The sequence below is a fragment of the Ictidomys tridecemlineatus genome, chromosome 3, assembly GCF_052094955.1.
Source record: "Ictidomys tridecemlineatus isolate mIctTri1 chromosome 3, mIctTri1.hap1, whole genome shotgun sequence".
In the NCBI taxonomy this organism is placed as follows: Eukaryota; Metazoa; Chordata; class Mammalia; order Rodentia; family Sciuridae; genus Ictidomys; species Ictidomys tridecemlineatus.
Window position 1 is genome coordinate 165,119,968 of NC_135479.1, and position 25,401 is coordinate 165,145,368.

General features: G+C 37.4%; 2 protein-coding genes across 12 annotated transcripts in view; one reads left to right on the plus strand and one right to left on the minus strand.

The window, feature by feature from the left end:
• Positions 1–4,212: 4,212 nt before the first annotated feature.
• Trmt10c (tRNA methyltransferase 10C, mitochondrial RNase P subunit) lies at positions 4,213–21,858 on the minus strand. 2 transcript variants are annotated; one of them, XM_005335054.5, is made up of 3 exons: positions 21,725–21,858; positions 8,024–8,271; positions 4,213–5,744 (listed from the first exon to the last, which is right to left on the minus strand). In XM_005335054.5, the coding sequence occupies exon 3, from the start codon at positions 5,730–5,732 to the stop codon at positions 4,470–4,472; it is 1,263 nt and encodes a 420-aa protein (XP_005335111.2). In that variant the 5' UTR covers positions 5,733–5,744; positions 8,024–8,271; positions 21,725–21,858; the 3' UTR covers positions 4,213–4,469. The 2 variants fall into 2 exon arrangements, with proteins under 2 accessions (XP_005335111.2, XP_040126389.2); XM_040270455.2 differs by lacking the exon at positions 8,024–8,271 and having other exon boundaries at positions 21,725–21,857.
• Positions 21,859–21,885: 27 nt separating this feature from the next.
• Positions 21,886–25,401, plus strand: part of Senp7 (SUMO specific peptidase 7) — a 137,237-nt gene continuing 133,721 nt past the window's right edge. For all 10 annotated transcript variants that reach the window (XR_005726943.2, XM_013362776.4, XM_078044317.1 and 7 more), the window contains exon 1: positions 21,886–22,026. Coding sequence is in view for 9 of the 10 variants with exons in the window: in XM_013362776.4 (XP_013218230.2) it covers positions 21,987–22,026 (40 nt within the window). In the remaining variant the exon portion in view is untranslated. The remainder of the gene's footprint in view (positions 22,027–25,401) is intronic.

A 25,401-nucleotide genomic window follows, 5' to 3' on the forward strand; every position in this document is an offset into this window, starting at 1 on the left:
TAAGGGAAAACCAACATTTATCGAGCACCCTCTAGTGTTAGACATACACTATGGTTTAGTCCTCACTATAATCCAATGCGGAATTATCTTAATTTTCTGAGTTAAAGCTGAGAATAATTTGTCCAAGGTCGTGTACCGAAGTGATAAAAAACCATTTTTTTCCAAAGGCTGCAGTTTCTCCATCAAATTAAGATTACCGTAATTTCTGCATTACTTAGAAACCTTTAGTGGAGTTTTAAATTCTGCAGAATGAAGCGCATACGTTACACGTGGCCTCCTCGTCCCGTTTTCTCTAATTTATCCTGTCCTTTAGCCAAATGGGATCGATTACTTGCTTAGGTAGGGAACTGGAGTTTCAGAGTTTACCTTACAATATATGTAGTCAGTGTTACAGAACAAAGGGTTTTTGTTGTTGTTTTGTCTTGTTTTTGTACCTAGGATTGGATCTTTACCACTGAGCACATCCTTGGTCCTTTTTATTTGGTGTACCAGGTGTAGCCAAATTCCTGAGGCTGGCCTCGAACTTTTTATGTGCCTCCACTTCCCCTGTCGCTGGGATTACAGCCATGAGGCAAGCGTCAAGGAAAAACAATCTCTAAAATCTGATCTGCCCTTCTCTGGTTAGGTATCTTTGAGAGTTGCTTATTGTCCACAGACTTGCCTTTGTTTTTCCATAAAATACAATAATAGTGCTTCTTCAAAGGGTGGTTATAGGGATCAAATTAGATAATTTATATATGCCATTCTTTGTTCACTTTATACTTCCCTCAGTGTGTTTCTTAAAAGTGTTGGGGCTGGGGATATAGCTCAGTTGCTAGAGTGCTTACTTATAATAAGGCCCTGGGTTCAATCCCCAGCACCATTAAAAAAAAAAAAAAAAAAAAAAAAAAAAAAAAAAAGCAAGCATTGTCTTTAAATGGTTCAAAAATTCCTTAGGTCCGACATTATGTTTCAGTGGTAGTATGTGACCTTAGCACACACATGACCAAGAACCAGAGGTCCAGTCCCAGCATGAAGAAAAAAGGAATTCATTGACAACAGATAACCATCAAAAAAAAACTTTTTTCACAACTTTGTACAAGACATTTCATGTATAAGAGGTGCTCAGTATTGTGGATGGATGACTTTAGGCTTCAAGTCTGGGGATGGGGAAACAGAAATAGGGCAGTTTGCAGTGGCAGAGGTCTGTAATCCCAGCTAGGTGGGAGGCTGAGGCAGGATTACAGTTTCAAGGCTAGATTTAGCAATTTAGTGAGACCCTGTCTCAAAAAAGGGAGCGGGACTGGGGATATGACTCATGGTAAAGCACTCCTGGGTTAAATCCCCAGTACAAAAGAAAAAAAAATAGGATAGTTCGGTGACTTTATAATCAAAATTTAAGTCCCTGGTCTACTATTTATATGTAGAAGTGATCAAAAACTTAAGAGTACTTGTGTTTGTTTCATCTTTCGTACATGTGATCTTTGCAAGGTAATCATTTATACTCTCACTATAGAAGGATGAAGAATTGTAATCCATTTATCCATCATTCCCAAGAGGTCAAATTATGCCTATCTTGCTCAACACAGTTTCCCCCAGGAAACATATCACTGTTGATAAATACTAACTGAAAAAAAAAAAAAAGCAGGTTTCAGTAATTCACTTCAAATGGGTTAAGGAATGAAATAGTATGAAATAGTAGTTTAGTGCAAAGCAAAGATAGTAATTTTGCATCACACAAAACTGGATTTAAGTTCTGATTCTGCCATTAGCTAATTGTTTAGGTTTGATTGATCATGTTTCTAAATATATTTTAACTATAAAAAAATGCTTCTAGGATTACTGAGTATAATGTGAGATAATGGAAGTAAAATTAACAACATGCTGCCAGTCAGGGTGGGGCTTGCTTAATGGTAGCTTGTTTATAACCTCTAAAGAATCATTCAAATGATGGTTTTAAAAGCTGGAAATTGCAGATAATATGAACAATTATTATTTTAACTTCGATGTGAAATTTATAAGGTTACATCTATACATTTATTCATATTTATTGTATGTAGGTATTTTAACACGAAACTACGTACATTAAACGATTACAATCCTAATTTGTGCTTACTATCATTTATGGACAAGGAAACTGGGATATGGAAAAAGCTAGTTAAGAAGTGGAGCTAAGCCTGGCATGGTTGCACATGCCTGTAATCCCTGCAGCTCCAGAGGCTGAGGCAGGAGTTCAAAGCCAACCTCAGCAAAAGCGAGGCACTAAACAATTCAGTAAGACCCTGTCTCTAAAAAAAATACAAAATAGGGCTGGGGATGTGGCTTAATGGTGGAATGTCCCCCACCTCACCCACCCCCCCCCCCCGCAAAAAAAAAGTTTGCTAAATGTACAATTCAGGCAGAGAACTACAACAAAATGCAACTTCATTCTAGCCCCAATGCTGCCAGGCAGTTTTAATCCCTTATTTTTAACCCCTACAGTACTATTTTTTTTTCTTGAATGTATCTCAGGCAGTTCAGGAACTTGCCTTTTATTTATTTACTTATTTTTTTAATACTTCCTTCAGTGTGTTTCTTAAAAGTAAGCATTGGGGTGATTAGATTCGAGGGCATTCAACCACTGAGCCACATCCCCAGCCCTGTTTTCTTTTATTTAATGACAGAGTCTCATTGAGTTTCTTAGTTTCACTTTTGCTGAGGTTGGCTTTTGAACCGGAGATCCTCCTGCCTCAGCCTCTGCACCTGGCAATAACTTGCCTTTTAATAGGGACTAACAGTTGGAATTCTTAGCAAACTTCTCATTGTCAGGTCTGAGTTTGCATATTACTTTCTCAAGGCCTTTCTCGATCCCACAATGTGGGTTATATAATAAATTTAAAGGTGGGACTCTAAAGTTAGACAAATGAGTCTACATTTGAAAGCTAAATTATTTTTATTATTTGTAAAAAATGTGTTAATGATAGTATGTACAACTTAGTTGTTTAAATAATTCATGCAAATGGCATACTAAGCTGTTTGGCATTAAGCTGGTAGTACACTACTTTGTAGATTAGATCCTATTTTGGAAATGTATTCAATATAATTATCGCATGCTAATTTTGAACTCAGAAACTAGGGAGAAATAGTTTCATTTAGCCTTAATATTATTTCCATTACCCATTTTTCAGAATTTTTAATGGTGCAGGTAGCCTACAGTGAATATCCTTCCTAAAGTTAATTTCTTAGGAAATAAGTATATATTTTCCTCAAGTACATTAGGACTTATTTGGTAGCAAGGAGTACAAATCCAACTCAGTTGGCTTAGGCAAAAAAAAAAAGGGGGGGGGGTGCAATTTATTAAAAGCATGCCATGGTATTCCTTGAGGTTTAAGCAACAAGGAGCAAATTATAACTGGACATCAGGAACAGCTGGAATCAGGGATTTGAACAGCTCCAGAAATTGGTCTTGTTTCTGTATATAATCACTATAGATTGGCTTATGCCATAATAAAAGGTATGGTTACCAGCAATTCCAGAGCTTCCTGTCTATCAAACTTTACCACCCTAAATCCAGAAATCCTGGAAAAGTTATGACTGGCCTATCTTGAAAGTCAGATGCTCATCCCTAGACTGATGTTGCCCAAGGTAGGTTGAATACTATAGAAAGCCCAGCTTGCATGAGGTGTCTGTTTTGGAATAACCGCAGTGACCAGGGGAGCAATGTCTGTAAAATATGGCAATTTCCTTTCAAACCATGTAGCTGGAGAAACAATATTTCCTAGAAAAGAAAAGCCATCAACACTACAGCAGGCAAAGTACTATATGCAACCTTAAACAAATAAAACCTCTTATTCCTTATAGGACAGAAATTAGTTTTATCTCCACAAACTAGTTTTTCCAAAGAAGAGTCAAATCACAAGACACACCCAGGGGACTGGGGTTGTAGCTCAGTAGAGTGCTTGCCTAGCTTGTGTGAGGCACTGGGTTCAATTTTCAGTAGCACCACATATAAATAAATTAAAAAACGGACATGCCCAAGGATGTCTCAGCCTTTGTTAAGATTCAGTTAAGCACTATATCTTAGTGCCTATGGCATGCCTAGCATTGTGCCAATCTTGAATTTAGTAAGTGAACCCCCACCTGACGTTTAGAAACCTTTTTTAAAACCTGTTTTTCATGAAAGAATGGTTGCTGATATGGAATGTTTATCAAGTAAAAGAGAATATGAGGCTCGATTCATTAAAAAGTCACACCAACAGTACAACTGTTTTATTGGGTTCACTTCAAGATTTTGTTTAACACACCCAAACAACCTTCTCTGATTTTCTTTTTATGGTAATATGAAATATATTTTCAAGGTTTTACAGATTTTAAGTAACTAGGAATAGATGAAACCTTACAGTTAGTTTGAACAAACTGCCTTTTAAAGAAAGGGAAAGGAATTCCGTTCAGGAAGAAACACTAATAAAACTATATTTCCACTCAATTTTTAAGCTAATAAATTTTCTTATTCAAGCTACCTTTTCTTTGTGCACATATGAACCTTTTGGAAAAGAATTAAAACTCTTTGCCTTTTTCAATCTGTTGACAAATGCTTGAGAATGCTGAGAAATTTCCAAATAACCAGTATGTTTTCTCTTAGGAACAAATTTCAGAGCCTCTTCCCAATTACCAGTATTTTTCAGACACAACAAAATACGCATCATTTGATCTAAGGTGAGATTTTTGTTACCAACGTCCCATTGTAAATATTTATCTAATGGAAGGCATTCTGTTGCCAATTTTAGCCGTTTTGCCTTTGCTAGGGATATACCTGGTTGCATATTTTTGTCAACAAATGATCCAATTACATAAATTCTGTCATGCTTGAAAGTAGTCATAACATTGGGAGAATCTGAAGTTAAATATATAATATTATCCTTTGGAAACAAATCTACATGAGACTTTTCTGTTGCTGTTAAAAGCAACTTGTCCCATTTTTCTCCATAACGTTTAACTAACTCTCTCTGATAAGCGCCATCTATTTTAAGATTGCAGAAGTAAATATGGAAAGGATCAACATTTCTTCTGTTCCATCCTTCACTTTCTAAAAGTTGGGAAACAGCATTCTGCAGTTCTTTTGGTTTCATATAATTATCAAAATCCATATCAAAAACCAAAGGTTGTCCAAACTGCATGGCCTGGGCACCCTTCCAGTTCATTGCAGTGTTTATACGTCTGTCCCAAACTCGAAGAAAAGGAAAGTTTTGCTGTTTATCTTCCTCAGTGGTTTCTAGCAGCATAGCTTGTTTTGCTTCTTCCTTTGCTGCTGCTTTCCTTTCCTTTTTGATTTGCTTTGCTTTTTTCAGTTTTTCCTTAATATACAAAAATTTTAAGTATTTTTTTTTTGATGATTTAGAAGCACATTCCATAATGGCTTTGAGCTGTTCTTCAGTGATGTTTTCTGGTACTTCTTTGCCAAGCAATCTCCACATCTCAATTAATTCTCTGGTGGCAGCTTGAGTATCTTCATCCTTGTTGCTTGAAACTGGGGGAACACCTTCTTCTTGCACACTAGACTTCATTGTGGTTTTCCACCCATCCAATTCTAGCTGTTCAGGAGAGGATATACTTTCCTTATCAGGATAGGACACAGCTGGTATTTTGGAAGACATACACCTCTGCAGAACTGTTGAATATAAGTTTGTTTTCCTATGAAGGGTAAATGGCACCAAAAATCTGGAGAAAGGTCTTAGGAAAGTGACACCAACACTCATTTTGAGGAAAATAGTCATGTAAGAAAATCACTGTAAAAGAAACAAATGAAATTAAAAGTTAGAAATAAGTTTTAAAACCTCTAATAAACTGTATAATCATAATACCAAAATGCAATCAATTTCTGAAACAGTGAATTTTTTTTTTCCTTTTTTTTTGGGGGGGTGGGGGGAGTGGCACTGGGGATTTAATCCAAGGGCACTAAACCCATGAGTCACATTCCCAGCCCTTTTTATTTTGTATTTTGAGACAGGGTCTTGTGATCCTCCTATTTCAGCCTTCCTCCTGTGGCCTCCAGTCCGCCCCCACCCTACCCCAGTACTTGGGATTGAACCAAGGGCCTTGTGGAAGCTAAACTCTACCACTGAGCTATAACTTCCGGCTTCAAAATGAAAATTTTCTACAACTTATATGCTCCATCATAAATTTTCCTAGACTCTTGCAGTTTTGAGCTTGTGATCACTCACTAAGCAAAGTTTAAAACTTATTTGGGTTCTTATTTTAGACATGAATTTCATTAGGCCAAAGGATAACTTAAAGATATTTTAAAATTTGAATATAGGGGCCTAGAGGATAAATGTAACTAAATAACGGTTATGTACATCAACGACAAAGCTTAGATCATGATGTAGTCTCCTCCCAATAGGGACCTAAACTCAATATCCTTTACAAAGGCAATATATGAAGACAAAGGACAGAAAGGTTACAGAAGATTGCAAATAGTAAAAAGAACTTAAGAACTGCTGTACCAATGCCCTTGTATTTTCAAAGACAGACCAATACAGAGATCTATTGAACAACCACCACCAAAAATCTCTTCTCTAGTTCAGACTTGACTTTACAGGAAATAATGCTATTATCAAACAAAATGTCCCAAACTGAGACAAACATAAATAAAGCTCCACAACTGTATTCTAAAGAACTAGATGCCAGGGCTGGGGTTGTGGCTCTGTGGAAGAGCACTTGCCTAGCATGTGTAAGGCACTGGGTTTGATTCTTAGCACTGCATATAAACAAAACAAAGATCCATCAACAACTTAACAAAAAATTAAAAGAAAACAAAGAACTAAGTGCCAGAAGATGATAAAGATGCTTATAAGATGTGATACCAGTATCAAGTTCAAGGTAAAAAAAATTCAAATTTTTACAAAATACAACTAAAACACTTGAAAAAATATCCCTCTTCCCTTGACTTCATCTAATGACCCAGCCTAAGACTCTCGACTTCCTGGCCTATGCACTGATGCCCTCTTTTAAAGGTAGATGTAACTTTTCTGTCTTTATCTCTTTTTAAAATTTATTTCCTCCATGAAATCTGATCGACTTCTGTAGTTTCAATAACTACGCTTCAGAAAGATATCTCAAACACAACCAACTGAAACAATCTCTCTCCCTTCCTTCCCAGACTGCTCCTCCTCCTAAAACTGTTTCAGGGAGGGATACTGCTAGAAATCAGGAATCATTTCATTACTGTCCAGTCACATTCACTCTACATTCCTAATTTATTTGTTATATTCATTTTACTTCTAAACACTTATATAGTGCAGAAACCACTATGAAATGTGGCCTACAACTGCAGCTGCTCACTGAACGGGTCTATACAGCACAGTCCCCAATGTGTATATATAAGTCTATTGATGCCACATTAAAGCCCATTAAAGTTATTGATGTAGTTTTTCATGATATCATCCTTTGCTTACTTTTTAGTTGCATCTCTATTGATTCTTATATTTGAGATCAATATTTATCATGGCACCCTGTGTATATGATAGTATTTGTACACTTGTATTTTAACTGGTGACCTATTTGCCTATATGGTAAGAACTATTTGTTCCATTAGGACAAGATCTATGTCTACATTAACACTGAAGCCAATGTTATGCATTATTTCGCTCAGGATAATATATCAAATTATTTTTCGAGTACATAGCCTGGGTGAAGTCTTCCCACATTTAAACAATGTTCAGACTTCCTTTAAAGAAAAAGAAATTCACTTCAGATTCCCCCTAAATTTAACCTGGGGTCGTCAGGCCCCAATCTGATAAGCACTAAATGCAGAAACAAAGTCCTTTGAGTTCAGTCTTTATAACTAGTAAAGACTTAGAATATCACAGAAATGAAAACTTAAATTTTAAAACACTATCAAGGATATCATTTGGAAACATGGTACTTCTTTCAAGTGCTGTATTACTTATTAAATCGCTTATCAGTGTATTAAATCACTGGGCTTCCTCCTATCTGTGGGCCTTCGCGCACATGCCACTGTGTTCACCTTAAACGTCGCCCACATTTTCCCACACCACACGCATACCAGGAGTGCGGAGGATAGGCTGCCGCCGATGCGGAGCGCAAGAGACTCCAGGAGTTGACTTCTGCGGTGAAACACGGACCAGAACGGGAGCAGCTCACTGATCCGTCCGCACGGCGATACCAGCCCCAGGTAGCACCCCGGAGACGCTGCCGGAAACACCGCCCTCCTCCTTCCGGCGCTGCCTTCGGACGTCACGCCCGGGAGACAGGGTTCCGGGATGGAAGCCTAGCGCTGGTGGGAGTGTCTGGCTGTAAAGAGAACGCTTTCGAATGACGCCAGCCTTTCTGTTTCCTACATCAGCCCGCATTTTTCTTAAAAACTCGAATCCTCCTCTCTTAACCTACTCTCTCATTGAGTATACAATGAATAAAGTCAAGTTACCAAGTAATTTATAAGTATGAATTTCCTAAAATAGAATGGTCTTTCACAAATTTTATGACTCTGCTTTAAATCTTTGACTTTAGGAATTTAACTCTAAACCTTATTTACCAGTTTATCACTAGTATTGGGTATAATGTTTGGAACGTGGTTGTTCACAGCAAATACGCCTCACCTAATTCTTGTAAAATTTAATGTGAAGATAAAACTGCGGCCTTTGAGCCAAAATCCAGTCTGCACTTATTTTGTTTAGGCAACACATTGTTTTCAGATATTTTGGCTTAGTTGACCTTTTAGTTTTTTCACACTTATTTTGCAGAAAGAAGAAGCTAAGAGCATGGCTCAAGTTTATAGTGAGCAATAACTTGTTGACTTGTAGGTATGATAACTGTAGTAATCAGAGATGATGTTGGTCCCAGTGTGGAGTTGTTTAGTTGTAAAATGGTGCAGTCCTTTAAAAGTCAGAACATAGAATTGATATTATGTAGCAGTTCTATTCATTGTATACCCAAATAATTGAAAACAGGTATACTTGTACTCAAATGTTCATTGCAACATTATTGACATTAACTACAAGATGAAAGCAATCCAAATGTTCACGAACAGATGGATACCAAAATACTGTAAATGCAAACAATGAAGTTCTGATGCATGCTGCAACATGAACTTTAAAAATTTTTTTTAGTTGTAGATGGACACAATACCTTTATGTAATTTATTTATATATGGTGCTGAGGATGGAACCCAGTGCCTCACACATGCTAGGCAAGCACTCTACCACTGAACTACATACAACCCTAGCCCATGAATGAACTTTGAGACATTATATGGAGTGGAATAAGCTAGACATAAGGTCAGATAGTGTAATGATTTCTCCTATATGAGATATCTGTAATAATACAATCATAGAGATAGGAAATAGATAAGTGGTTATCAGGGGTCAAGGGATGGGAGGAGCCATGAACAGTTACTGCTGAATGGGTATGTAGTTCTGGAGATGGCAATATTAATGATTGCCCAACAATGTGTGTATACTTAATGCCTTGAATACTTGAAAATTATTAAAATGGAGAATTTCATTACACGTGTCAATATTGGATATAGAACCCAGGGCCTTACACATGATAGACAAGTGCTTTACCACTGAGCTATACATCCAGCCCTATATTTATATTTTATCTCAATAAAGAAAGATAAAAAAGAGTGGTAGATAGTGATGATCATGACAGAGTTGTTTTCAAATGATTTTCAAAAAGACATCTTGTTTAAAAAATTGGCAAGTAGGGCTTAGGATGTAGTTCAGTGACAGTTTGACTAGCATGTCTGAGACTCTGGATTCCATTCCCAGCTCTGGAAAGAAAAAAGTGTGGTGACACATATCTATAATCCCAAGTATAGGAGATCCAAAGTTCAAGGCCAGACTGGGCAATTTAGACCATTTCAAAATAAGAATTTTTAAATGGCTGAGGGCATAGCTTAGTGGTGGAGCAATTGCCTAGCATGCACAAGGCCCTGGGTTCAATTCCCAGTACCTTAAAAAAATAAAAGAAGGCTACAATCACATTAGGAAGATGCAGTTATTTTGATTTCTGTCTTTGTAACTAGGAAAGACTTAGTAGTATCACAGAAATGAAAACCTAAATTTTAAAACACTATCAAGGATATCATTTGGAAACATGTTACATGTTACAAAGACAGGAACAACAAATAATTGCAAGTTTTCTCCTAAGAATAGTAAGAAAAATAAAAAATAAAAATTTTCCAATAGTTTAAAAAAAGAAAAAAATGACAATAGTAGAGGAGGTTGTCTCTTTTTGTATAATTATGTTCTGAAGTCTTTAGGTATATAATCTTTACAAAATAAAGGAAGTTTCATTCTCTTATTTTGTTTCTTTATGTAACAAATTTTTGGAAGCATCATTTTTAAAAATATAGCAGAACATTATTAATTCCATGTTTGGGTTCTGACCTATTTCCAGGGTTTAAATATCTGACCTTCAGAAAAAAAAAGACAGTGGGCTGCAGTTGTAACTCAGTGGTAGTGCAGTTGCCTAACATGTGAAGCACTGGGTTCTATCCTCAGCACCACATAAAAATAAATTGAAAAATAAAGGTATTATATTCATTACAACTAAAAAAGTTTTTTTAAAAGCACAGTGATTTTAAAGATATATGTTTGGGGCATATCAAGATGGTTTATATGGGACATAAAAGTATAATAAGAAATAACCTTTAAAAGCAAGCAAACAAAAACTCGTCGTCAATTTTGCATAAAAATTTAGATTGAAAAACTAGAAGGTCTGACATCCCTTGGCCTGCCTTTCTGCTTTGAAGCACATGGTAGATCTAAATAGAATCTCTGTACTATGGCACCTGCCCTCCAGTTATCCAAAGCTAATTCTACCATGTTTTGTTTTCTATACTGGCACATATGACATTGGTCACATATCTCATATGTAGTATTTATTACATGATAGAAAACTATTTTCTATACCAATGTCTCTTCGAAAGGTTAGAAATACGCATTCAGAAATCTCTGTGTTTCTTTTAAAAAGAAAACTTTTTCCAGGCCCAGTGGTGGTATTCAGAGGAAGGTGGCAGAATTTGTCTCCTAAAGGAGGAGTCTGAGGCAGGAAGATTGCAAGTTTGAGGCCAACCTCAGAAATGTAGTGAGGCCTTAAGTAAACTTAGAACCTGTTTCAAAATTTAAAAAGAAAATGTCTGGGGATGTGGTATAGTGGCTCTGAGTTCAATCCCCAATTTAAAAAAAAAAAAAAAAAGATCAGAGACCTCTGGTTCTCTGCCCTTCTGATAATACCTGTAATTGTGGCTAGCATGTAGAGGTAACTCAGTAATTATTTGCTGATGAATGAATACTGCATCAAGTAAGTGATGTTAATGGGTTGGGCTAGAATGGTAGGATCAGAGGCAAAGAAAAGAGGCAAGTTTGAATAATATTTGTGAGGTGGAATTTATAGAATTTGGCGATCACTCTGTGGAAGAAGTCAATAGTCTGGCATTAGCACTTGCTTCAATTGGTAGTGCAGGGAATGGGAAAAAGGATTACACGGGGCAAGAAAAAAGATAGGTACAGTTTAAACGTGGCTTATGAGCTTCCTTCAAGTCAGCCAAATGATGTTTAGGATATTTGACAGCTGTGTGGTCTAGAGTTTAGAAGAAAGGGTATAGATTTGAGAATTGTTGACATAGAGTCTATGAAACTAAATGAGTGAAAGAGAACTTCTAGGGCTTGGGCCATAGAGACTGAAAATAATCTACCAGGTAAGTGGGAGAAAAACAATTAGAATATGACATAGAAACTATGGGACATGTCTCAAGGAAGAGAGATAATATGTTCAAATGCTGCCTAAAAATTTTTCAATGTAGAATGAGAAGTATTGGATTTAACAATAGAAAGGTCAATTGGGAACTTATTGTTTATAGTTTGATCCTACTGAGTCAGAAACTGTAGCAGTGGGCAGCAGCAATCTTTGTCTTAAGAGCTACAGGTTATCCTGATGCACTTTGCTATACTCGAATTCGGGACCCCCAAAAGACCACCAGAGACCAAGATCAATGTAAGCAGCAAAGAGATGTTTATTGTGAGCTACCTCAGTCCTCAGCGCTCACACAGCAACTGGTGATGCTGAGAGGCCCCGAGCCCAGGGTTTGCAGCAGTTTTATACACTCTTTGGGGAAGGCAGGGACTTCACATACATCATAGCATCTCTTAGCCAATCATCACACACTGCGGGAAAATCATAAAACAACTCTAAAACATGATTAGCACATTCACTGGCAGGAACAAGTTGGGTAGGGGTGATTGGTTAGTACAAGAGGGGGATTAGTTTTAACTGATTGGTTTAAGCCACGAGGGGAGTACATGCTGAACTACATGATTTCCCAACATGTTACCAACCACCATAAACTACTGGAAGGGCATCCCAGGTATTTTCCTTGTCTCATGCTGATTGGTGGTTGCTAGGGGTTTGCTAAGGGTCTTCACCTAGCCTAACTGAGTCAGGGTCACCTGGCTCTGCAGATCTCTCCTGTTATTTGTAGATAAACAACTCAGCTGGGTGGGTATGTGCCTAGGAGTGCTCTGTGGGTCTTTCCAAGGACAAAGGTCATGCCCGCTTCCTTGGACAGTCTTTGCTCTGAGGTAGAGGCTGGTTTCTCAACTCTAAAGTTAGAGAACCACTGCTTTTGAAGAAATATTGAAAAGCGAGTGATATCAGTCCAGTACAGATCCAGAACAGGTTCTTATTCCCTGGTGTTGAAAATTAAACATTGGAGAGATGCTGAGGCAAGGGAGAGAGCAAGTTTTATTTAAGAAAGTGATAGAGACAGACTTCTCTGAAGGGGGCCTCTGTGCTGAAAGCTCTTGGGAGGGGTATTGCTGCAGTCTGGCTGGGCACAGTTCAGGAGCCACTTGTCAAAAGAAACAAACTTTATTTTTAGAACCACACACGCCAAACAAAACAGCTCCTCAGGAAAACCTTCAGAGCCCAACTGCCACCACCGGCTTCCCAATAGCCTCTCCACCTCCCCCACTCCTCCTGCTCTTGAGGCCGATTGGCTGGGTCGTGTGGGCGGAGCCAAAAAAGTTCCCCAATGAGCAGCTCCGTAGTCTGAAAGGGCGGGGAAACAGCCCAATAAGCATCACCTCAGAGGAGCCAATCAGCTAGAAGTTGCTGGGGCCCCTGTGAGCCAATCATCAGCTGGCAGTCTGAAAGTTTGCTGGGGCCCCTTCCGCTGTGGCTCTCAACAGGGTATGACTTGCTTTCTTATAGACCCTGAAACCCGCCCCATTCATTATTGTATCCTCTTTCTTCCCTGAACGTGCAACTAGACTATCCACAAGAAAGGAGCAAGAGACAGGAGGTTAATTGTTAGCAACTCAAGAGTGCCCAGGAGCACAGTTTTGGAGATTAACCTTTAGCAACCTATGGTTATCATAATGGTTGCTAATGGTTGTCATTCTGCCTCACCTCCGTCTCAGAGCAAGCAACCCGAGTTGGCTATCTATAGATTGAGACCTCTGATGAGAAACCAGCCTCTACCTCAGAGCAAAACCAGTAATCACAGTCATTCAGGAGGCTGAGGATTACAAGCTCAAGGCCAGCCTCTGCAATTTAGTGAGGCCTTCAGCAATTTGGCAAGACCCTACCTCATAATTTTAAAAAAACAGTAAATAAAAACAAAAAGGGGGCTGGGGCTGCAGATCAGTGGTAGAGTACCTGCCTCACATGTGTGAGACACTTGGTTCGATCCTCAGCACCACATAAAAATAAAACAAAACAAAAAAATAAAGATATTGTGCCCATCTACCAACTAGAAAAAATATTTAAAACAAACAAAAAAGGGCTGAGGATACGGTTAATGCCCTGGAAGCCCCTGGATCTAATAATCCTTAGTACTATCAACTAATTAATTAATTATTTTTTTAAAAAAGAGGAAACATTGGGTAAGGAGAATTCTGACTAAATAAACCTAACAGAAGTATTTCTGAAGACAGGACACGGTGATCAGATCTTTGGACTGATCCTAACAAATGAGCCAAAATAAACCATTTTTTTAAACCTTTATTTATTTATTTATTTTTATGTGGTGCTGAGGACCAAATCCAGTGCCTCATACATGCTAGGCAAGTGTACTACCAATAAGCCACAACCACAAATCTCTTTTCTTTACCTACCACTTACCCAGTCTGTGGTACTCAGTTATTAGCAATAAAAAACAGATTAATATAGCTCCTAGCTAACTATCATTTGCCCTCAAACTTAGCCTCATTTTCTCAGGGAAATACTCCCTGAATACCGAAGTATTATTTAGCTCTCATGTTAGATATTCTGTGGCATCCCCACTCCTTTTTTGGTGCAGGGGATTGAATCTAGGACCTTGTGCATGTTAAACCTGTGTTCTACCACTGAGCTACACCTTCAGCCCTGGCTCCTGTTACTTTTTAATACTCTTTGCACTTGTAATTTCTTGTTCATTGTGACTTCTATAAGGATAAAAGCAATATTGGCCTTTTTTGTTATTGTGTCCCCAACACTTAAAATTGATTAGCCCATAGTAGGCACTCAAATATAAGTAGAAGTTATGAGTGAACATACATACACAACCAACAAATTTAAACAAAATAAAATAAACTTACAAGGAATGTAGTTTGCTTACGATATTGTTTTTATTTTAACTTGTAACTTTATTATGGTATTAATAACATTATAGAAATCAAAGAGTGACTTAAAATTTAATTTTTATCAACTTAAGCTTTGATATGTCATTATACAAAACAATTGCTTTTCTTTTTTTAAAGATTTCTTTTTTTAATTTGTTTTAATTATTTACACATGACAGTACAATGATATTGACATATCATACATTTGAATCAGATGGGATATAATTTCTCATTTTTCTGAGTGTACAGGTTGCAGAATCACATACGTCATACTGTCATGTACATACATACAGCACAAAACAATTGCTTTTCAGAACAAAGATCTTCACACTTAGTAATACAATTTTTTTAAGAGAGTGAGAGAGAATTTTTTTTTAATATTTATTTTTTAGTTCTCGGTGGACACAACATCTTTGTTGGTATGTGGTGCTGAGGATCGAACCCGGGCCGCACGCATGCCAGGGGAGCGCGCTATCGCTTGAGCCATATCCCCAGCCCACACTTACTAATACTATAAAATATTAATAATGGAACTGACTTCTTGGTTCATCAATACTATAAAGTGCTCATGTTCACATTCTAAAAAAGGTAAATGATCAAAACTCAAGGCAGAACATAATATTGTATATGAGCTGGTATTGTTCTTTTCCTACTTGCATCTATAGTAGCAAAGTTGTAGAGGGCCAAAGAAGTCTTAGGTAATATCCCCATCAAAATGCCAATGATGAGGCTGGGGCTGGGGCTCAGTGGTAGTGCACTTGCCAGGCATGTGTGAGGCACTGGGTTCGATTCTCAGCACTGCAAAGGAATAAATAAAGATCTAGGCCTGGGGTTGCAACTCAGTTGGTAGCATACTTGCCTCGAATGCACAAGGCCCTGGGTTCAATCCCAGCACCATCAAAAAGAAAAAAGTAACAATAAATTAAAGATCTATCGACAACTAAAAAAAAATTATGTGTGTGTATGCTATACACACACACACACACACACACACACACAAGAATTTAAAAAATGCCAATGACATTTTTCACAGACCTAGAAAAAACAGTCCTAAAATTCATTTGGAAAAATAGAAGACCCAGACTAGCTAAAGCAATTTTATGCAAAAAAAAAAAAAAAAAAAAAAAAAAGCAATGCTGGAAACATCACAACACCTGACTTAAAATTATACTACAGAGTTATAATAACAAAGAATATATGGTACTGGCATAGAAACAGACACACAGACTGATGATACAATAGAAGACACAGAAAAAAAAAACTTCACACATCTACCATAATCTGGTCCTTGACAAAGGTACCAAAAACATACATTGGAGAAAAGATAGGCTTTGATAAATAATGCTGGGAAAACTGGTTATCCATATGTAGAAGAAGAGACTAGACCCTGTCTCTTATTCTGCACAAAACCCAATTCAAAATGAATCAAAGTCCTAGGAATTAGACCAGAAAATATGCAACTCCTAGAAGAAAACATAGGGTCAACACTCCAACATGTAGGCACAGAGATATTCTCAGGAGGACCTCTAAAGTTCAGAAAAGAATGCCAAGAGTAATGGGATAGCATCAAATTAAAAAGCTTCTGCACAGCAAAGGAAACATTTAACAATGCGAAGACAGAATGAGAAAATCTTTGCCAGATACTCTTCCAACAGAGCATTAATATTTAGAATCTATATAGAACTCAAAAAACTTAACACTAAAAAACCAAATAACCCAATTAATAAGTTGTAAATGAATTAAACAGACACTTCTCAAAGCAAAATTCAAATGGCCAACAAATATATGAATAGATTTCAACATCATTAGCAATTAGGGAAAAGCAAATCAAAACTACACTGAGATTTTATCTCACATCAGTCAGAATGGCAGTAATCAAGAATACAAATAATAATAAATGTTTGAGAGGACATGGATAAAAAGGAACACTTTTAGTACAACCACTATGTAAAACAGTATTGGAGGTTCCTCAAAAGACCAAGCATGAAACTACCATATGACCCAGCTCTACCACTACTTGGTATTTATCTTAAAGAATTTATAGTATGGTATAGTGATAGATGCATACCCATGTTTATAGCAGCACAATTCATAACAGCCAAACTATGGAACCAGCCTAAGTGTCCATGAATGAATGAATAAAGTAAATATGGTATATATACACAATGGAGTTTTTATTAAGTCATAAATAAGAATGAAATTTTGTCATTTTCTGGAAAGTGGGTGGAACTAGAGACCCTTATGTTAAGCAAAATTAGCCAAGCTCAGAAGTTTGTATGGTCTCTCTCATATGTGGAAGCTAGAGATAAAAAAGGAAAACAAATGTGGGGGTGGGCAGGTGTCTCATGAAAATCAAAAGGAGATCATAGACTGGAGGAAAGGAAACACAGGAAAGGAGGAAGGGAAGGAAAGGGGAAATACTGGTGAAAGATATTAGCCAAATCATATTGTAGTATTGTGTGCATATAGGAATAGTTAACAACAAATTCCACCATTATGTACAACTACAATACACCAATGGGTTAAAAAATAGCTGAAGATTAACAAAAGTGAAGGAGAAAAAGGGCAATCCTTTCCTTTCTTCCTTCATTTATTGTTTTAGTACTAACTACAATAACATATATTTGTGTATTGTCTACGTCCTCCTATTAGAATGTTAAGTTCCATTACAGCAGGGATAGGGACTTTATTTAATTCACTACAGTATCTCTAGTTCTTGGAATAGTACTTGGTACATAGTAGGCACTTAAATATTATTAGAATTGTAAGGATTTTTTCAAGGATGTGAGAAAGTGAAGAGAACTTCAAAAGTTATTTAGCTATATACATGAAAGATGCACATGACTCTTTTTTTTTTAAAGAGAGAGTGAGAGAGGGGAGAGAGAGAGAGAGAGAGAGAGAGAGAGAGAGAGAGAGAGAGAGAGAGAGAGAGAATTTTTAATATTTATTTTTTAGTTCATCTTTGTTGGTATGTGGTGCTGAGGATCGAACCCAGGCCGCACGCATGCCAGGCGAGCGCGCTGCCGCTTGAGCCACATCCCCAGCCCCCACATGACTCTTTTGATAAGTTGTAGAAGCTTCCTCTATAATCCTAAAGTTAATAAGTGTCAAATAATTAATCTTACAAAATATCCTACATATTGTGAAAGTTTTCAGAATCAAAATGGAGTCATTTTAGTCAGACTAACAACAACAACAAGAAAAAACAAAGCTGGGAGTTTATGAAGGAGGACTTTTCATGTACATGTGCCTAAAACAAGAACTATCACAAAAGCCAGCTAGAACCACTATCTTACACAAAGGCCACTACAACCTTACACAGAAAATACTTTTGTAAGGATGTCTGTCCAACTTTGGATGGATGCCACTGTTGTAACTGATCCTTGTAACTACTGATTATTATTTCAAAATAACTTATCTACTCCTTCTCATTTTGTCTTTAAAAAGTTCCCTTTGCCTCAACTTTCTTGAATATGCAAATAGTTTACTATGGCACAGGTATTCTAATTGCAATGTTATTCCCAAATACATTCATTAATCTTTGGAGATTTTTTATGGTCTTGTCAACATCTATCTGTATATATGCTTTTTCTTTTATGAATCAAAATTATCCATCTCTAGGAACTGGAGGTATAGCTCCAGTAGAGTGCATGCTTAGCATGGATATGGTTCTGGAATCAATCTCCAGCATTGCAAAAAAAAAAAAAAAAGAAAAAGAAAAAGAAAAAGTCCATATTGCTCAAGCAAATCAAGATAGCTTATTAAGACAGGAGGAAGAGAAACTGTTTTTATGCTTAGTTTCCTAAAGAATATGTTTGAATATGGTAGTGTAAGAAAGAAAATATTTTTTGCCTTTACAATGTAAGTTCTTTGTTTCGATGGACCTCTGTAACAAGAAAAAGGAATAAAAGAAAAACAAGCAAATTAATTAATGCTTGAAGCACACACCACATGAGAGAAGACCCTACAAAAATAATTCAAAATAATGACTTAGAACTCTGGCTTGTAAGTATCATCTACAAAGAACAACATATTTGTGAAGAAATGAAAGGATAAAGGAGAGGATTTTAAGTTTCCAAAGGTGGAAAAAATATGGGAATATAAAATTGCTGGGCATGGTGGTGCACACCTGTAATACCAGCAGCTCAGGAGGCTGAGGTTGGAGGATCACAAGTTCAAAGCCAGCCTCACCAATAGTGAGGGGCTAAGCAACTCAGTGAGACTCTATTTATAAATAAAATACAAAACAGGGCTGGGGATGTGGCTCAGTGGTCAAGTGCCCCTGAGTTGTCCCCAGTCCCCCCCATATATATTTGGGAAGAAATTAATGCAGTAGGTTTGTTTGTAGATTTCCTCTGGCTGATAGGAGTCTAGAGTTGACTGGAATAAAGGAGAATATATGTCCTCTTGACAGAAAAGAGAGAGAAGAGAAAGAGATTTCCCTTCACCTACTGCTTTTTCTTTTTGTCTTTTCTTTCTTTCTTTTTTTTTTTTTTGGTACTGGGGATTGAACCCGGGGGAACTCAACCACTGAGCCACATGCCCAGCCCCCTCCCCCTCTTTTTCTGAGACAGTTTTGCTAACTTGCTTAGGCTGGCTTTGAACTTTCGATCCTTCTGCCTCAGCCTCCCAAGCTGTGGAGGATTACAGGCATGTGCCAACGTACCCAGCAATTTACTGCTTCTTTGTGTGTGAGCCATGTCCCCAGCCCTCTTTTTATATTTTATTTAGAGACAGGGTTTCACTGAATTGCTTAGGGCTTTGCTAAAATTGCTGAGGCTAGCTTTGAACTCATGATCCTCCTGCCTCTGCCTCTGGAGCTGCTGGGATTACAGGCGGGTGCCACTGTGCCTGGCTCTTTCCCTTATACTTTAAATTACTTATTTTTATCTAATACAATGTAAAAGTGGTATAAATAGTTCATACTGATTGTTTTAGGATTACTGTCTAGAAAAAAAGGCTATGTTTAGTACAGTGGCAACCACCAATGTACTCTGTCTCTGAATTTGATTACTCAAGATTACATGTAATTATCTTTAAGAAGAGAGTGAGTGATGCACTAGAATCAAAGATACAAATAATTAGCCCATTTTTATTTTCAAGGAATACCTTTCCTCTTTAGGATGATAAAATATTTATATTTAACAATATTCTACATTTTCACAGATCATTAGAAAGTCTGAAAAATAATCCTATAACCTGAGAAGTTAAGGACCAATCCTGTTATACAGTGATACCATTCTGTAGTAGTTATAATCCTTTGCTATATTTAAGAAAAAGGCTCTTTTGTATATTCTACTCTATTTAAAAACATAGAGTTTTAGGGCATGGTGGTGCATGCCTGTAATCCCAGTGACTGGAGAGGCAGAGGCAGGCAGATTGCAAGTTCCAGACCAGCCTCAGCAACTTAGAAAGGTCCTAAGCAATAGAGCAAAAATCTGTCCCAAAACAAACAAACAAACAAAACAAGGCTGGGGGATGTAGTTTACTAGTAAAGTGCTTCCAGGTTAAATCCCTAGTACCAGAAAAAAAATTATACAAAATAAACTACAATAGAAATAACTGGTTCACTCTCATCAAACTGAAATGCTATATTCAGTGCAATGGTATGTATAATTGAAATCTGAATAATTTGATTAACTTCTTATAAATTAATTTCTCTTAAATCAACTTCTTACTGCTGAAACTGTAGAATCACTTTATGGAACCTATTAGCTTGACAGAAATGAATTACTCCTACTTTTATTTTTTTATGTTTTCATCTCTTAGCTCTAGTTCCATCTTTTGCAATTTGGTTATTTCCCATAATTTTGGCTGATGAATTAAGGCAGTTTGAGACAACTTAAAATTCAGTTATTTTACAGCAAATGTGCCCTCCCTCTAGTCAGGGATAGAATCCAGGCAAGTTAGGCAAGCTCTCTATCACTGAACTATACTTCCAATCACATAAGCAATGTTTTTGTTATACAGAAATAAACCAGGGTCTAAATGAAATCCTTATAATGAATTTCATTCTCATTAAGCCCAGAAATATACCTGCCTTCAGTCACTCATGGCACCAAAGCCCAAAACCTCAAGGCACCTGAGGGGCTTACCTACACCTCATTCCTAATGCTTTCTGAGCTACCCTCTTTACTGACTTTGGTAAAGATGGGGGATGAGTGTTAAACTCAAGTATTTCCCGAGTCTCTTCTGGCTTGGGACATTCCATAATCATTTTGCCTAATTAGAGCACTTGGCTGAATTTTGTTAATGTGATTAAATCATAAACTTCATAAACCATCACTAAAGCTTACACATTTATTTTAAAATTATTCAAGTATGTATACTATTGTTAATAATATAGGTCAAATTTTTACACTGACAAGTTATTTCCAAAGGATTTCAGAAGTTGCAGGCTGAAACTACCAGAGGTTGGGTTCCTTGAGGACAGGGCCCTTAAATGCCATAATAAGTATTTGTAGAGAGCATTCCAGATATTATCCCCCAACCTTGCTGTCATCTCAGTATTTTGTTTAAAAAAAGTTAAGATCTAGCTTTTGTTTCTTGGGCCTTTAAAAAAGAATTTTAATACAAATATCAATTACTATATCTATTACTGCTACCTATTCTGCGTATTTTCACTCCAATGCCAATTATTAACTATGTGGTTGAACAGTGGTTTTGCCATCCTAAAATCTCCCACCTCCCTTTCTTTTTTATGGTACTGGAGATTAAAACCAGGGGCACTGTACCTCTGAGATACATCCCCAGTGCCCCTGCTTTCTTGTTTAATTTTAATCTGAGATGGGGTCTCACTAAATTGGCCTTAGTCTCACTGGCTTCAAACTTGTCATCCTCCTGTCTCTGCCTCCCAGAAGGCTGGCATTACAGGAATGCGCCACCACCATGCTTGACAGTCTTAACATCGTTTTGTTTCTGAGTTTCAGAATGCTCCTTGAAGACAAAGCTATGGTTGGAATGAAAATAATACAGCCAAGGGTGAAGGTTCAGTTTCATATTTCTGGGACCATCTCACAAGATTCAGTAAAGTTAGGAGGAATTCCTCACATTTTCCCCTTTAACATCTGTCCACTTAATTTTCAAAGTTAACAAAGCCTTTTGAAGCCCCCAGGCAAAAACTGCGCAGCCAGACTTACTTTCACTTAGGTGTTGATATCATGAAATATGCATCAGTAAATAACCATGAGACAGGGAAGCCCGCAAAGAAAACAAGACCCAGGAAGCGATTTCCGGGCTGAGGTGGGAGGGGTGGCCAATTTCCGGTTGGAGGACTGGCGAGGGCTCTTGCGCAAGCGCGGTCCTCACTTTCCCGGCTCTCTGTCTCCACTGCCCCTCCCCCAAGCCGGAGGGGTCTTGAGGTGACAGCGCTTGCAACTGCGACTCCAGTAGGAAGAGAAGATGGACAAGAGGAAGCTCGGGCGACGGCGATCTTCATCTGGTGAGAAAGGGCTGGAAGAGGGTTGAACACACTGTCTCCTACCTAGGAGATGACGGGTGTTGTTTTGCGGCCCCGAGCTTTGAGGTGAGAGGGAGGGCGAGGCGGGGGCGCGCACAATGGAAGGCTCCGGAGTGGCTCCCGCCCCTCGAGTCAGACACTCAGTCCGAGCTGTCATCCCAGCCGTGGCCGCTCTTCGTTGCAACACCCTTTGATTTTTTTCCTCCTTCTCCTGCGAACACTCTCCTGGAGTCTCACGGCCCACGGATCTCCCCGGTTGGCTTGCTGCTCTCCTGCCACGCCTTCCTCGTAATTCCACCAATGTGCCAATTTCATTTCCAGCTTCTCAGCACCACTTTGCTCAATTCCTTTGATTCTTGCTTTTTTTTTTTTTTTTTTTTTTTACCTCTACTCCATTCTCCCCGCTGGCACAGAAGGAAAGGCGGGGCTTGATAATTGCCACTTCGATCCTCGAATAAATGCCTTATTGTATCTGATTCTTCTGAATAGGTTTGCTTAATAGCCTTTTTCTTTTCCAGCCTCCTGCTTTTCCCAAAAGTGACCAAACAAAAGATCTGAAGCCCAGCTGTGTGTGTGTGTGTGTGTGTGTGTGTGTGTGTGTGTGTGTGTACTGGGATTGAACCTGGGGTGCCTGTACCAATCGGCTACATCCCCGGCTACTCTTTATTTTGAGACTGGGTCTCCAGAAGTTTCTGAGCCTGGCTTTGAGCTTGGGATCCTCCTGCCTCAGCCTCCGGAATAGCTGGAATCACAAGCATGCAGTGCCTCACTGGCACTAGTGTTTTCATCTCACTGTATTTTTTTTTAAAGCTGTAGATGAACACAATATCTTTATTTTATTTAGTTATTTTTATGTAGTGCTGAGGATCAAACCCAGTGTCTCCTACTTGATAGGCGAGTGCTCTACCACCGAGCCATAAACTCAGCCCCATTTACAGTATTTTTGATTTTGAAATTGCTTTAAGGTTTAAATAACTATTTTAAGGTTTTTTGTTGTTGTTGTTAAATTGTGGTAATACAAAATCGTTTTTAAGATGTGAAGTAGAGCTCCAGTCAACACACATTTTTGTCAAACATGTCATCCATTAAGGGTACCTCAAATCCTTGTGTTAAGTCCTGTAGATTTAGGAGAGTAGTATAGTAGCACACAGTCCAGTACATAAATTAACATCTTATGACCCAATTACTTCATTTTAAAGTTTATTATTGTACCATTTAGTTTTGTAGATCTGACGTTAACCATTACAAATTTATGTAGGAGAACCTTGTGTCTGAGCATTTCAAACTGTTTTTTGGCTGCAAAGGAGAGTGAATGGGGATCTTACAGGACTTTGCTTAGACTGTTAAAACTCTGAGATCTCTTTTCCTATACAGTTAATGTTTACCACTTTTTGTGTATTTTAGGGATGTTAATCTTTACCTTTGAAAGTATATGTCTGATGTAGGTTTATATTGCATATATGCCTCCAATAGATCAATATTTTTTAATATCTCATCCCCTGAAATCATCAAGTAAAACCAACACATTAGAAAAATGAAGTGTTTATTTGGTGTCATTTTGTGTTTCTTAACAGAACTTTAGGTTTAGTCATACTTAAAGCTTTTTTTTTTAATAAAAAAGATTGGATTTCATCTTGGTTTATTACATTTGTGAATTAGAGCAAAATAGTAGCTTTGTTTTTCATCAAATTCTGTTCCTCTGTACCTGATTATACTTAGATTGATTTATTATAGTTATTTTGATGAAAGTAGTTGTGGGAAATCAACTTTGAGAATTAAACTGCTAATCTTTGTAAAATACATTGATATTTATGTTATACCTCTAGAGTTTTTTAAAAATGATTTCTATTTTGCAGCTCTTCTTTCTGAAAAGTATTGTATAGGAACCGTTTCCGAATCTAATGTTACCTAACTGTTCTCCTGCATGTATCTAGTTTACAATGTGAACATTAATTTTAAAGAACACTGCTGCTTTTCCTAACGATGTGTTTTAATTTTCCCATATAAATTCTCAGGAATAAAATGTACTCAGTTGGTTGAAAGAGATTCTGTGTAATGGTTATATATATGTAGCTGCTGCTTCATGAGGATTTATTGCTAATGGAACGGAAATAAAGTGATGTTTTCTGGTCATCACAATTCATAAATTCACAGAAAGAGGAGTTCTTAATTTTAATTTTTTAAAAGATTTTTTAAAAAGATGGACACAATATTTTTCCTTATTTTATTTATTTTTATATGGTGCTAAAGATTGAACCCAGTGCCTCACATGTGAAAAGCAAGTGTTCTAACACTGAGGTATAACCCCAGCCCCTTAATTTTAATTTTTTTGTTGCTGTAATATATGGATTAAACTCAAGGTTTTGCACATGTGAGGCCAGTGCTCTACCACTGAGCTACAACCCCAACCCTTTTTGTTTTATGTATTTTGAGGTAGGTCTCCTTAAATTGCCCAGGCTGGCTTTTAACTTGTGATCCTCCTGCCTTGCCTGCTTTGAGTAGCTGACATTCCAAATGTGGGTCACCCTGCCCAGCTAAGAAAGAGATATTTGATAAATAACGTAGGAAGACTAGGTAGAAGCATGGCAGTAGAGATAAAAGAAGACACAAATTTTGAAGTTTTGTCTATAAGATTGTAATAGGCTTGGCTGAACTTGTTTCTCCTAAAAAAGGAAGAACTCTTAGGTTCATCTAGTTTATTGCTTAGAACTCTTTCAGTTCCAAGTAGTAGCAGAAACCAAATTCCAGCTGGTTTAGACCAAACACAAAGTAAGTACTTCTAATTCATGTAACTGATAACTGCAGCATACCAAAGCAGTAAGTAGGTGGGAAGGAAAGACTTCTAGAATAAGCTTGAATAGAAATTAGGTGAAAGATTTTTTTTGAAGAATATTATAGATTTTAATTATGTTGATAGGGAGTGGGAAAGAGGTAACTGGTGAGGGAAAGATTAAAGATATATCAGGTAGGAGATAATTGATGCAGTGAGGGTCTAGAAGAAATAGAATAGTAAAATAACAGGTTGGTGAGATATAGTAAAAGGAGCAAGGATTCATAAAGATAGATACAGTTTGAGACATTAAGGATATTGCAGTCATGGCATCTACAAGATATCTTTTGAGAAAGAATAACTTTTAAAATAGTTTTAGAAACTCAGAATAGGAGGTCAGTTGGGATGAATAAAAGAATTATCAAATCATTTTGAAGTCTTTAAGTGTGAGTTTATAGTTGCTACAACTATGTGACTTCAATAATGCTAAGCAGTATAGGATCAAGAATTTGGAGGGGGGAATGAAGTTTAATTTTACTTAAGGTTAAAAGTTATGACAGGATGTGGGTGCAAAGAATGGGTTCAGT